General features: G+C 36.2%; 1 protein-coding gene across 1 annotated transcript in view; it reads left to right on the forward strand.

Annotated features, from left to right (window-relative positions):
* Positions 1–6,511, forward strand: part of LOC113505196 — a 116,177-nt gene extending 109,666 nt beyond the window's left edge. The window contains exons 9-11 of the mRNA XM_026887788.1: positions 330–473; positions 703–784; positions 906–6,511. Coding sequence (XP_026743589.1) covers positions 330–473; positions 703–784; positions 906–5,479 — 4,800 coding nt within the window. The 3' untranslated portion in view covers positions 5,480–6,511. The remainder of the gene's footprint in view (positions 1–329; positions 474–702; positions 785–905) is intronic.
* The last annotated feature ends 6,421 nt before the right edge of the window (positions 6,512–12,932 follow it).

Here is a 12,932-nt window from a genome sequence, read left to right on the forward strand (position 1 = left end):
CAGTCACAGTTAGGATCATCAATATGATATATATGTAACTGCAAAACCCCGAATATTGGTTAATCTTAAGTTGTGCCAGTAAATTTTAGGGTTTACCGACACTAGTCGGTAAATGTAAGAATACAAACAAATGATGGTGCTGATCACACAAACATTTGTCCTGTTCTATTGTTACGTTCTATTATGTATGTATTTAGAAATGTACACGTATGTTTATCGTCATTACTAGACAAGTACTCATAATACAAGCTTTGCTCAGTTCGACACTAGATGGCGTTGTGTGAAAGATGTAGAGTATTATATCATAATATATGAATGTCTGTCCACAGTGCAACAACATGATGCTGGTGGAGTCGATAGCGGGGGCTCCCCTGTCGTTCCACGTGATCCCGTGGGACGCGCCGCGCGCACAGCTCACGCTGCAGGCGCGCTCGCCGCGACACAAGCGCGAGTGGACGCTGCTGCTCAAGAGGGTAAGGAGCAAGGACATATATATGTATTTACAAAATAGGGGTTAGAAGTAGAGTGTTGAGGGTCCTTTGTGTTTAATGCTGTATACTAAAAAAAGAAAAATAATGGGGTGGTAACTTCTTCTGGGTTCTGGTCAACTTTTTCTGGGATAAAAATGGATGATTAACAGATAAAACATGTTTCTAGCAGTGATAAGTTACATATTATTCATTATACAAATTTAATTTTCAGGTGATTCTGGAAAACTACAATGCAGTTATCCCATCACACGCGAGACAGCTGGTCATGGAACTTGGACAAAACAAAACTGATGGTAAGTGATTTTCATACTCATCAAGAAGTTACTATGAAAATCTGTTGAATAATACCCTCGTATACACCCACTGAACGTTACAGTACTATACACATAATCATTCTTTTTGTTTTTTTTTCAGATGATATGTTAGCAGAAAAATCCCACAACCTCATAACCCAAGCGTCAATGAGGAAGCAACTTTCAGCACCAGAGTACCTCGAAAAACGAAAACTAGAGAGAGAAAGAAGGAAATCATTCGAAAACGGAATTCGGGGACGCCTGAAGAAGGGTAACAGAAAATACACCGTCCCTAGTTCCAGAGCCGAAAGCCAGGAATGTGACTGTACTCAAGTTTCAGCTGAAAAAGGGACCGACTATACCTGTGAAACTTGCTACATCGACCTCTGTTCTGACTGCGAATCAGAACTATCTAAGGTCAAGAGGAACGAAAAATGCGGGTGCAGACATGACGATGGTGAACTCGGTGACAAATGCCCCGAGTGTGATAGATCTCTCCATTACATCGACTCCGGAAGCGCCGAACATCTAGAAAGAAAGCAATCTGCCTGCAAATGCTCAGACTTCAAATCTTCACAAGAAAGTTTCACTAAAGAATTCGGAAGTTCCCTGACCAAAACTAGAGGGTACCACTCATCTGACAATATAATAGGATATACTGATAACAGCAAAAGCAAGGAAGATTTGAGTGACACCAATAATTCTTTAACAAACGTCAGACAAATACAAAAGACATGTCTAAAATGCGCTAAAATTAAAGAAAATATTGTAGTCACTGATTCTAATAGTACGATACACTCAAGGAGATCCAGATGTAATGAAAGTGAAAAACCTAAAACAGATACTTTGAGGTCGAAGTCTAAAGATGACCCTCAAAGATCTAAGTTGTCTAAAATAGGAACGTGGAGAAGAAAGTCTGAACCGGGTCTACAACAAAACATGATTGGGATTGTAACTAAGAAAACACAAGACGGTGAGGAAAGAACGGAAGTGAGAGGGAATGAAAAGATAGAATTTGAATGCAAGAACTGCGGCTCCAACAAAATCACTAAAAAAGTCAAAGCAAGTGATGGCACAATTATATCTGACCCAGAGTTAGATAACAGAAAACGAATCGGTCCAACAAAACAAACGGTAGAAATTAGAATGTACAACACTAAAAACATACCAAAGAAGATTTCTAAAATAAAAAAGAACAGAGCAAAGGGTCTGCGAGTGGGTTCCGATACTACAGCTAAATTCTACGCTGATTTTTCCACCGATGTTTCTACTGAAAATATACTACACATTTCTGAGTCTACCGATAGTCTAAATGTTGATAAGCCGAAAGAAACACCGAACCCAGTACCTGAAACAATTAGTAAAGATGAAGACATTGATGAAGAAACATACAAGAAACTAATAGAGAAAACAGATTCTTTCAAAAAGAATGAATTGGAGAAAGTAAAGTACTTAAATAAGCAGAAAGTGATAAACGAAGGTTCCGAAGTAGATGATAAGACTTGTGAAACAGAAACAAAACCTGATGAGGTCTTAGAAAGTTGTGAAGAAGTCGAACAACCTCTAGAACAAATTATCTCTCAGCTGTTAATGCAAAATAGAGAGTTTCAAAAGCTAATAAAGAAGCAGCAACTTAGAAACACAGCTCAAAGACGGCATCAAAGATTAATGAAGTCTCATTCAAATCCCGAACATACGGTCCTAGCAAAAAGCCTAGACTCAACAAAATTTAAACCTAAATATGGACGTCAGACTTCAGAAAATTTAAACGATGACAAAACAGAGGAAGAAGATCTCACAACTACAAGTTCCATAACCGAAATTAATGATGAAATAGATGAAGATCATATTTATGAAACCTTGAGAGTTGATAACCGTGCTGAAGAAAGTTTACATTCTGTTAACACTAAAAGTAAGGTAATACAACATAATCCACACGTGAGTAGACCAAAGAGGTTGTCAACCCCACCAAATGACGATGTTGGTGTCGTTAATCCACATTTAGGCCCCGATTCAGACTACGTGTACTTATCTTTTAACAAACTAAACAAATTACAAAACACGGAAGGTATTTACGACGTGCCTGTTCGATCACCAGAAAAAGTAAACCGGATGTCATCAGAATACTACGTGACTATGGAAAGTAAAGGTCCCATAATAAGCGAAAATGTCTATGATTCTTTAGTTGAAGTTTGTCGACGGAAGAAAGACACACCTAGTGATTTACCCGGTGACTACTTACCAATGAGCCCAGACCAACAAAGTCCTAACGCCCCAGAAATATGGCTGAGCAGGCAAAAGGAACATTTTAATGTATCAAGAGACAGAAAATCAGGTTCCTTACCACGAAGCTTTCAAGTAGTTACAAGTACTCAAGAAGATAGTAACTTAGTTACATTTAAATGTAAACCTAATAGTAATAGCAAGACGTATCTAAATAGAGACGGTAAAGTCATGAGCACAGACAGACCGTACACAATAGCTTCAGATCAAAGTGAAATCAATTATGACGATATGAGTGATGGTGACATTCTAAAATTCAACAAATCTAATAGTACCGAGTCTGATTACGTCCAAAATATAAGCCAATCAACCTTGGAACTAGAAGAAGAAATTGACAGATGTTACAAAAGTAAATTCGAAGACATACATCTAGACAAGAATAAAAATGAGAACCTCCTTACTGTATCTCAACCGAATTTAAATATATCTACTACATCGTCCTGTGAAGTCTTGCCTTTAGAACAAAATGATGAAACGAAATCCAATGATATAGAAGTCATACACCCAGAACACAAAATATACAAACCTACATCAAATATGCTCTCACTGAAGAATGTTTTGAGTCGATTCAAAAATAAAACACCCAACAAAAATAATGAAGAGTCTGAAATTAACGCTAATGACCAGAGCAGTCCTGATAGTACGAAGTCAGACTTAAAAAGTCCAACAAATGAAAAGCGACCAAACTTGAACCCTAGAAGTTATTCCAAAAATCTCTTACAAAGATTTAGGAGTATTATTGGTGACGAACATACAGATGACAATCAAAACAAACCTGAACAAACTAAGGTTGAAGACATTCAAAACAATTTGATCAAAAGTGAGATCAAAGTTATAATAACATCGACTGACGCCAGTCCTACTACTTCAACCATAGTGTATGCAGTCAATAACGAATTGCTTAGTAAAAGTGTCTGTGAAAATACCACTTTATCAGAAAGCCAGACTGAGAAACATAATCTCGAAGCATTGTCTCTGAGTTGTGACAATATCAATGAAAAGCCCGAAGTGTTTCGTCCAAAATACGAGAAAAGCGTTAGCATGGTCACAAAAACTAGCGCAACGAGTTCTCCATCAAAATCCAACAATAGTTCCTACCAAAGCTTGAATAAGCTGCCTATATACATGCAAGGTAGCAAACATTTAGGCGCTAGAATAGCCCAGTCAGACTACGTAGACCCAACGACTCTAATCAGCGACAAATCGCCACTCAAAAAGGTTAATGTACTTATTAATAAGAATTCTGTGAGACCTGATAGTTTATTTTCTAATTCTTCTTTCGTTACATCATCAAGCGAGGGAGCTTACCAAGAAACACAAAATAAAATAAATGCTAATCAAAATGAAGGTAAAGAAAAGATGCTCGATTCTCCAGTGCAATTGAACTCCGATGAGAGTTTCTACGAAAAGTCCTTCGAAAAAATTGAACAAATGACTGATGAAGATGTTTTTCGTGATTCTGCTGTTTACTCTGACCAAGAGGATGCCGAAGAATCGAAGGTAGAAGCTGTAGGAAAAGATAAAGCAACGAATAAGACTGTTATTAAAGTAGAGAGCATTAAAACGAAGTCTGCGGCAAACACTAAGCATACTACCATCACTACAACTGTCAACGAAAAAACGAACACACATACTCGAGTTATTGTGACGTCTAATAAGACAGCGAACGTAGAACGAATTCACAGCAAGTCTGAGAAGATTGTGAAGCCTAAAGTTGCCCCACCAGTCCCTGCTAAACCGAAGATAACTCAAATGTCATCGACTACCGTTCAAAATAAAAATATTACAAAGACTTTGTCTAAGAGCTCCGACCAATCTTCGTCTTCCGAATCTGTGAATATGAAGACTATCAAAAGGAACGTTAACTACAAGCAAACCATCGCAAGATCCGAATCTACTCCTATCAATGAAAAACCGAAAATGAATGATGATAAAATGGTTAAAAGTGAACTTGTAAAGAAACCTGTAAAAACAACAGAATCTGAGATTTTAGATGATAAAACAAAATCTCAAGGAAATATACAGATGAAGAGGATGAGTTTTGAAAGAGCAAGTCTAGATTCTGCCACCCGGAAACTAAAAACAACCCAAGACCCTAAGAAAACAGTGCCAGAACAACCGAAAACTTCAAAATCTGTTTTAGAAAGACGAATGGAGATCGAACAGCTATCAAAAAGTCAAGTGAAAACCAATCAAAATGTTAAAAAACCTGTGCAAGCAGCGAAACCAAAGTATCTAACTACGAAAGTAGCTAATTTTGAACGTAGTCACAGTGAACTCACTGCTAAAGAAAGAAATACGCCCAGTACTGATGAAAACATTCCTAGTAGAAATAATGATGAAGTAAGACCCGAGTCCCTTGAAGAAGCTAAAGGCAGTTGGGTAAAACAAGTCGTCAATAAATTCCAATGAGCTTAATAAGAATTAGGTGATATTTTTGCATTTAAAACTTTGCACCATTCAAGGCCTGTGGACAAGTGACTATTTACGGAGCTAACTGTATTGAACTGACAAGTTACGTCACTTGTCGAGTACACACGTTGGAAGTTTTTCATTGAATTGCGTTGTAACATTGCCCAGGTCTTTAGTGTTGAGTGGTCTTAGCGAGTGGCTGGTTGGTTGACAATGTCTTTTTTGTGACATCTCAATTCGTAATATTATGCACTATTAAACATATTTTGATACTTGTATTCTAATTATCAACGTGTAACTTTACTATCTTGTATTTATGAATTACTGTACTATCCATTATGTTATTCGACATTTATTCCGGCTTAACAAGTTGGTGTCAACATTTGGACCAATATTGGTAGGATGGTTGGTGTCAACGTATGGACAAATTTTGGTTGGATATGTGGTGTGCAATTCTTTGATGGAGACCAGTTTGCGTCTACCTCTGTCAACGTTCCAACATTGGAACCAACTTGTGAAGTTGGCTTTATTCAAAAACTAATTGAACATGCTTCTTAAACTGTATTAGGAAAAAATAGAACAAAAATCAAGGTGTTACATATAAACGGCAAACAACTTTGACCAACGAATCCGTCTGTTTTTATACTCCCAAATTTTGATCCGTCACTAAACCTAGCATAAGTTTAGCAATACAATTAGACTATACTACGACGGTGAATGTTTCATATCGATTTTAAACTAAAATATTAGACTTACTAACTCAATTTAGCCCGTTTAATTTCGTAAATTCATCGTCGTACTATTTCTAATATTGTCTAGTATTTTAATTATTAAGATAATTGTTAATCATTATTGTAAATAATCTCCAATCAAACTTCCTTGAGCTTTGATAACTCGTGCCATAGACAATGATATATTTTGGCAGAACATCACTAATAAATTCTTCGTGTATATAATCTGTGGAATGCTTATTTTGCTATTGTATTTATTCAAAAGTGCCATTGCGATATTAGACGAGTATTTAATTAAAAATAAAAATGGAAATTATTTTGTTTCGTGCAATCGAATGATCTACTTAAAGTATTTATTTTTTTTGTTTAGTACATTAATTTTTGTTGTGTAGCTACTAACACCAAAAAGTAGAGAAGATTGTTTTAGTATTATTTTTTTACTAATAAAATTATTCAATAATTTATTTGTTGTTTCTATTTCCTTCTAAAACCTGTCATGACAAAGCCTACCACCTAATTTCGAAACTGAATTATTGCAGTTGAAAAAAGAGATAGCGTTCTATATCGATAGCGCGTTGTCTCGCTTCCACAACTACAAGAGGTGGTAGCAGGATCTCAGTGCAAGTATTACATCAGTACATTTTTTTATGGAAAGCTTGCATTTCTCAATGTAATTTGGAACTTAGCCAACAAACCCAAGGTACTTCATACTAAGCCTTGTTAATTAATACAGTACTGTACGTGTATTCAGCGGTTACGGAACGCAGGTAAGTTTTTGAAACAAATGACTGTTGATTTTCATCACCCTCAAAATGTCTGATAGTATTTAAGAGGGACATATTTTATGTTTGTTGACCAAGATGAAGCGAGAATGCTTCTTAGTTCTTGCTAGATGTCATTTTAAATAGATATATATCTTAGGCTTCTGACTACACAAGTACGCAGCTTAGACGGTAGCTTGCATTCAAAACAGGAACTTACTTTAATAATTGGCGCTGTTTTACCAAATGATCTAGTAAAACAAATACTTGTGTGTCCCATTATGATTGTTAAAAATCGATTGGCATATCATACAAATAATCAGAAGCGGTATTCAAATATCTATGTAAAACAACAAATTTAATTTTTAAGATAGATTAAGATAGGTTTGCACTTTTGCACACACTCGAACTAAACCTCGCACTTAGGATTTTAATCCTTGTCTCTCAACAAACAAACATTAGAGTCACGTGCAAAATAAAACCCACACTCTGAACAAACATTCATTGGACACAACACACACGCTTGCCCTACGCAGGGATCGAAACCGCGACACGTCGCGGCCTGTGGGTTTAGCTTACCTTAATCACTCGGGGCTATCATTGCAAATGAAAGTTTCATAAAATAATGAAGAAAATAGATAATGAAGCAGCATAAGCGTCATTTTTAATTTCTAGTCCTAGAAAGTTAATCATTCAGTCCTGCGTGGTGACCACAAATCGGCAAACGCAATAGGTTGCCCCCAGCCCGATTGACCGATGACCTAAAATAGATGGTTGACTCTTACTGAATGAGGAAGGCAGAGGAGTGGGTGTTGTGGCGCAACCTTTGGCAGAGCTGTGTCCAGCAGTGGAACCGCGATAGTCTAAGTTAATTGATTATTATGATAATACCTATATACGTGGTCCCAATGCTAGGCACAGGCCTCTTGCCTTATAAGGAAGGTATAATAATTAATCACCAAGCTAGGTCACTGCAGGTTGGCGATTTCAAATTCCAATATTTGAAATTCTGAGTTCCTTACGATGTTTTTTTTTTTCACCGTTTATCAGAAGTGTATTAAAATAATTAAAAAACTAAATATAACTTAGAAAAAGTCACATTGGAACTATGTCTGCGTTGAGACTGAACCTGTGTATGTACTTCTGCATACACATCCAGGATTATAACCGCAAGCGCTACACGGCTGTTGATCAATTAATTATTTTAATCAACAATAAATCTTGATCGTCGTTTAAAGTCAGTGAAACAACATAGAATGTTTCTAAACTTAACCTAATCTATACTAATACTAGCTGACCCGGCAAACGTTGTATTGCCTCATAAATTATTTCTAGCTTCTAGATAAATTCTAGTGTTGACAAAAAGTAACTTACTTAATAATAGTTTGTAAGTATGTGGTATATGCGTGAAATAGGCATGGAGCGCTATGAACTATAAGGGAATACAAAAATAACAAACGCCAAACAGTATTATTTTCAAGATATTGTATTCTTTTTAATTACATAATCACATATTAATTATGACAGTAACACTAACAAACAATAATAATCTTTCAATGCTACAGCGTGAACAATATTTTTTGTTAACCCATCTTGAGCGAGCACAAACCATGCTACGTACAATTGCCCGTGTGAAAAACGTGGTGTACTCAAATCTAAGCCACAAATAGTCATTAAATGCAATATTCGTCTTGCCCCTTCCAGAATATGGAATATTAATATAACGGATATTGGAGAGCATCATATGAAAGATGTGATTATTATTTCTTCTACGAATCACAACTTCTCGTGTACCTGTACGATCGCCAACTATGATTCCAGCAACGTCTTTAACAACAGGTGCATCAATATGTCCTCCAGCTGGTGTTTTATGAGGATTAATGGCAATTATAATAGCGTGATTATTGCTTTGTAATTTGTGCATGTGTGATTTGAATATTTTAAACAATTCATTGTGCTCGATCAATAGAGCGTCCAAGTCGCTGACCATGCGAAAACGAATCAAGTTGATTATAGTCACAACGTGCCTACACACGATTGGTAGTAGAAAAATTTGTAAAAAATATGTGGTTCCTTTGGCATGGGTAGCAATGCGGGCTCATTGCTACCCATTTTATGATAAACTTGACCTCTGATTTTGAATGCAAAATTATATTGTTGACCATTAAGTAGCATTATTAGTATTTTGAACTATTTCTGTTGCTCCAAACGATGTCATTTGAAAGCATGAATTGAATGTTCGAATTGACTTCAGGAATTTACGTTACAATCTGGACCCGTGCCGATAAGTAAACCATTCAATGGTTCAGGTGGTGTTTCAATTTCAAGTAGCCGCACTTTTTCTGACGCGCAACACATTCCAGGTGGCGCAATTTTCTAATTTGAGAGCATAACAATGTGGACATTCCTCATCCAAAGCACCAATTACCACTTTTGAATGAGCATAATATTCAATATCGGGCTCATACTGGAATGCTGGACGCATGAACGATGTGATTGTCGTTGTTCTAAGGTATAACTTCATTGGGCTCAGCTCGTGTATCTTCTGATTGTTCTTGACGCAATTGCGGCATGCTCACACGCTCTTCAGCATTTTGTTGCTGGACTTGTTCTTCGGTTCTCTGGGATCTTCTATCTATAATACTTCTGGATCTACTTGTACTATGGCTCAACGCCTACTACGGTACTACGCCTTTGCATTTTTTTTGGCATTGCTCATAACTCACATTTAAATAGGAATAATGAAATTACTAATGATGGGAAATGTTATACTCGTAGTTATAGTTACGGCCAGGATAATAGCGAAAAAAATTGACACAATAATTGCAAAAAATCATTGATCTGATGGATCTGAACTAATCGTGAAAAATACACAAATAATAATGATGGCCAAAAACTGTGTTGGGAGTGAGAGGAGTCTTATTGTGTGAGTAAAACGGGAGACCGGCTTCAGTCTTTGGTATAGTGAGGCATTTAACTCATCAGTAAAGGCGTGGCTAATTTTAAGAATGTTAAGATTGGTAACACTAAGCAAATATCAGGAATAAACTTTAATAATGAAAATAAATGTTCATTTCCTAAAAACAGATAGTTTTTAATCGAAGTACACTTAAAAACACTGTAATTAATCAACTATCGATCGAGACGAAAAATGATTAAATTACTAAAATGGCTATTAAATAATTGGTGTTGGTGACAGAAAAGTAAAAATTTAGAATTGTATGTATGTTTTAATGCCACATTATAAAAAAATAAAATCAAAAAGATTCGTCCAAAAAATAAAATATATTTTTTTAGTGTGATCTACCCTTGTCACTTAGGGGTATGAAAAATAGATGTTGTTCTATTCTCAGTCCTACCCAACATGTATACAAAATTTCATAAAAATCGCTCGAGCCGTTTCGGAGGAGTACGGTAACTAACATCGTGACACGGGAATTTTATATATTAGATGATATAAAGCTGAAGAGTTTTGTTTGTTTGTTGAAATTGAAAAGTTCTTTTTATGTTGAATAGACCATTCATCGAGGAAGGCTTTAGGCTATAAATCATCACGCTGCGACTAATAGGAGCGAAGATACAATGGAAAATGTGAAAAAAACCGGGCAGGTATAAATCATAACTTATATCTTCTACCCACGGGGACGAAGTCGCGGGCAACAGCTAGTAAAGTATAAACTTTTAAATGCAACTGGACTTTTTGTGAAAATGTTTAAAAAGTTAACGTAAGAAAACCTGGCAAAAATAACATAACGATTTACGTCACGCGATTTCGCTCTGGCACTGACTTACACCAACCGATATTGGGTAGACGTATATCTGTGTTAAGTACTTTTTAATGTTATGTATACTGTGCTCCAGATGTTGAACCTAATTTTAATTAGTTTAAACTCTGTTCTTGTGAGAAGATATGAATAATACATGGTAATTTTTTAGTCGTCTTACAAAAGTAGCCCAGTTTATGTATCCGACGTAAAATACCCCTAGGCGCGATTTTTTTTTTATCATCAACTAAGATAATACGTACGAAGAAAAATTAAACAAGAGAAATCTGAAATATACTCTTAAACATGCCGCCGCTCGCGCCCTTCACCATTGTTACAAGGCTCGGACTGCGCTCGTAACAGAGCTGTGTTTCTAAAAAAACGACGAATTGTATCATAATATTGAATAAAAAATGCATTTTAAATTTATTCAAATCTCATAAATACCTATTTTTTTTATCATGAACGTGTTCTAGTCATTAGATACATGAACTGGGCTGCTTTTGTAAGACGACTACAAAATTACAATGTATATTAATAAAATTCATCAAAAGATAAGTTTAGTGCTTTTTGCGTGGAAGAGAAACAAACATCCATACATACAAATGCTTCGCTTATAATATAAGTATACATACGTAGTATACTAGGACTTCTAAAATGGATCCCACGGGCAACATCATTGTTAACACTATTGCCCATTGAATGCCCAGCAATGAAAATAAAACCCTTAATAATGTTAGAATTTCAGCTTCTTTGGCCAATTTTTCAGCTTAACTGGCTAGTCTGTCCGGCTATAAGGCTTGGAAACCATGCAACCTTAATCATGGGCTTTGCTTTGTGCCATTAAATACGTCAAATGCCAGTTAAAATTTTAAAATCTACGACTTTAAACAACAGGATTTTTTTAGGCAACGGAACATATGAACCATATTTTTTTCCCGCGTAATTCCATAATCGACCTACATCGCAACCTCTAGATATTCTCTATAACATCACATTAACATAATCCAGTAAACATTTTGATAGTAAATACGTATTTATAACGGATGAGTCAGTAAACGTAAAACGTTATGATTTGTGGCGGGCGCCATGTTGCGTGATCGGCGATGTGTTTTCCCTCCAAAAGTTATTAGCCGTCTTCGATGCACGCTAGACACTGCCTGTCGCTTAGGCCGGGAGATAGGGAGTTCAATGCAACCCTTATCGAGACCACGGCAGAAAAAGTATGCCTCGGTTAACAGTAAATTTTGATCTCCTGTACAGTCCCATGCGTTTATTTCCAATATAAGTACCCAGCAACGTGAAAACCGCTCCCACTCCCATTCTTTATATTTTTTAAGTTTCATTCGTCTTCAAGTCAAGCTTTAATTGCCCTTCAAAAATAATTTAAGGTAAGAAAAAGCCAAAAATCTTTCCAAACATATCCTTCAGTAGCAAAAAACATCACACTTTTCATTGTAACCATTAAACTTAATCGCCAAAAATAAATTAAAAAACCATTTAAAATCATATTTTTCCACACTGACTCTTCGACTACGTATCCTGAAGAAAACTTTTCCATCAATACGAAACAGACATACCCGATATTCCCGCGGGTGCGAGCGAGACAAAACACAGGAAGCAAAATAAACTTCTTCTTCCAAAACTCATTCCTTTTTCGACAAGCTTGTCTATTGCCGGCAGCGCGCGCTCGCGATGCCTTCCAAATTCGAATATTTGAATTTATAGGTTGTTTATCGTGTCGACTGCCTAGACACGACTATTGCAAAATATCAATTTTAATAGTATCCGGGTGGAATAAATTCGCGTTTTGAATAGAAATTGTAATTTCGCGATAGTTGGCGTGTAAGCGATAGGTATGGGTTCGACGAGTTACATAACGAAGTCGAAGCCGACGGGCTACAGAGTGAAGAGCGGCTCCAGCGCCGGCTCCGAGAAGGAGATGAACGGGAAACTCAAGCGGACCAAGATACGGCAAGTTGTACATTATAAAGAACTTAGTGAACTTTTTTTAACTTAGGTAATACTTAATGGCTTAAGTTGCTTAATGGCTTTGAGCCAAATATTTCAAAGATTGATATTGGCTTTCCAGAAGGTATTAGAAAATTATAAGCCTACTTTTCTGTGATGAATTCGAAGTAGTGAACAACAAAAAAAAATGATTAAATTTAAAGACATCAGATAAATAAATTGTTAA

The sequence above is a fragment of the Trichoplusia ni genome, chromosome 24 (genome assembly GCF_003590095.1).
Source record: "Trichoplusia ni isolate ovarian cell line Hi5 chromosome 24, tn1, whole genome shotgun sequence".
Taxonomy (NCBI): Eukaryota; Metazoa; Arthropoda; class Insecta; order Lepidoptera; family Noctuidae; genus Trichoplusia; species Trichoplusia ni.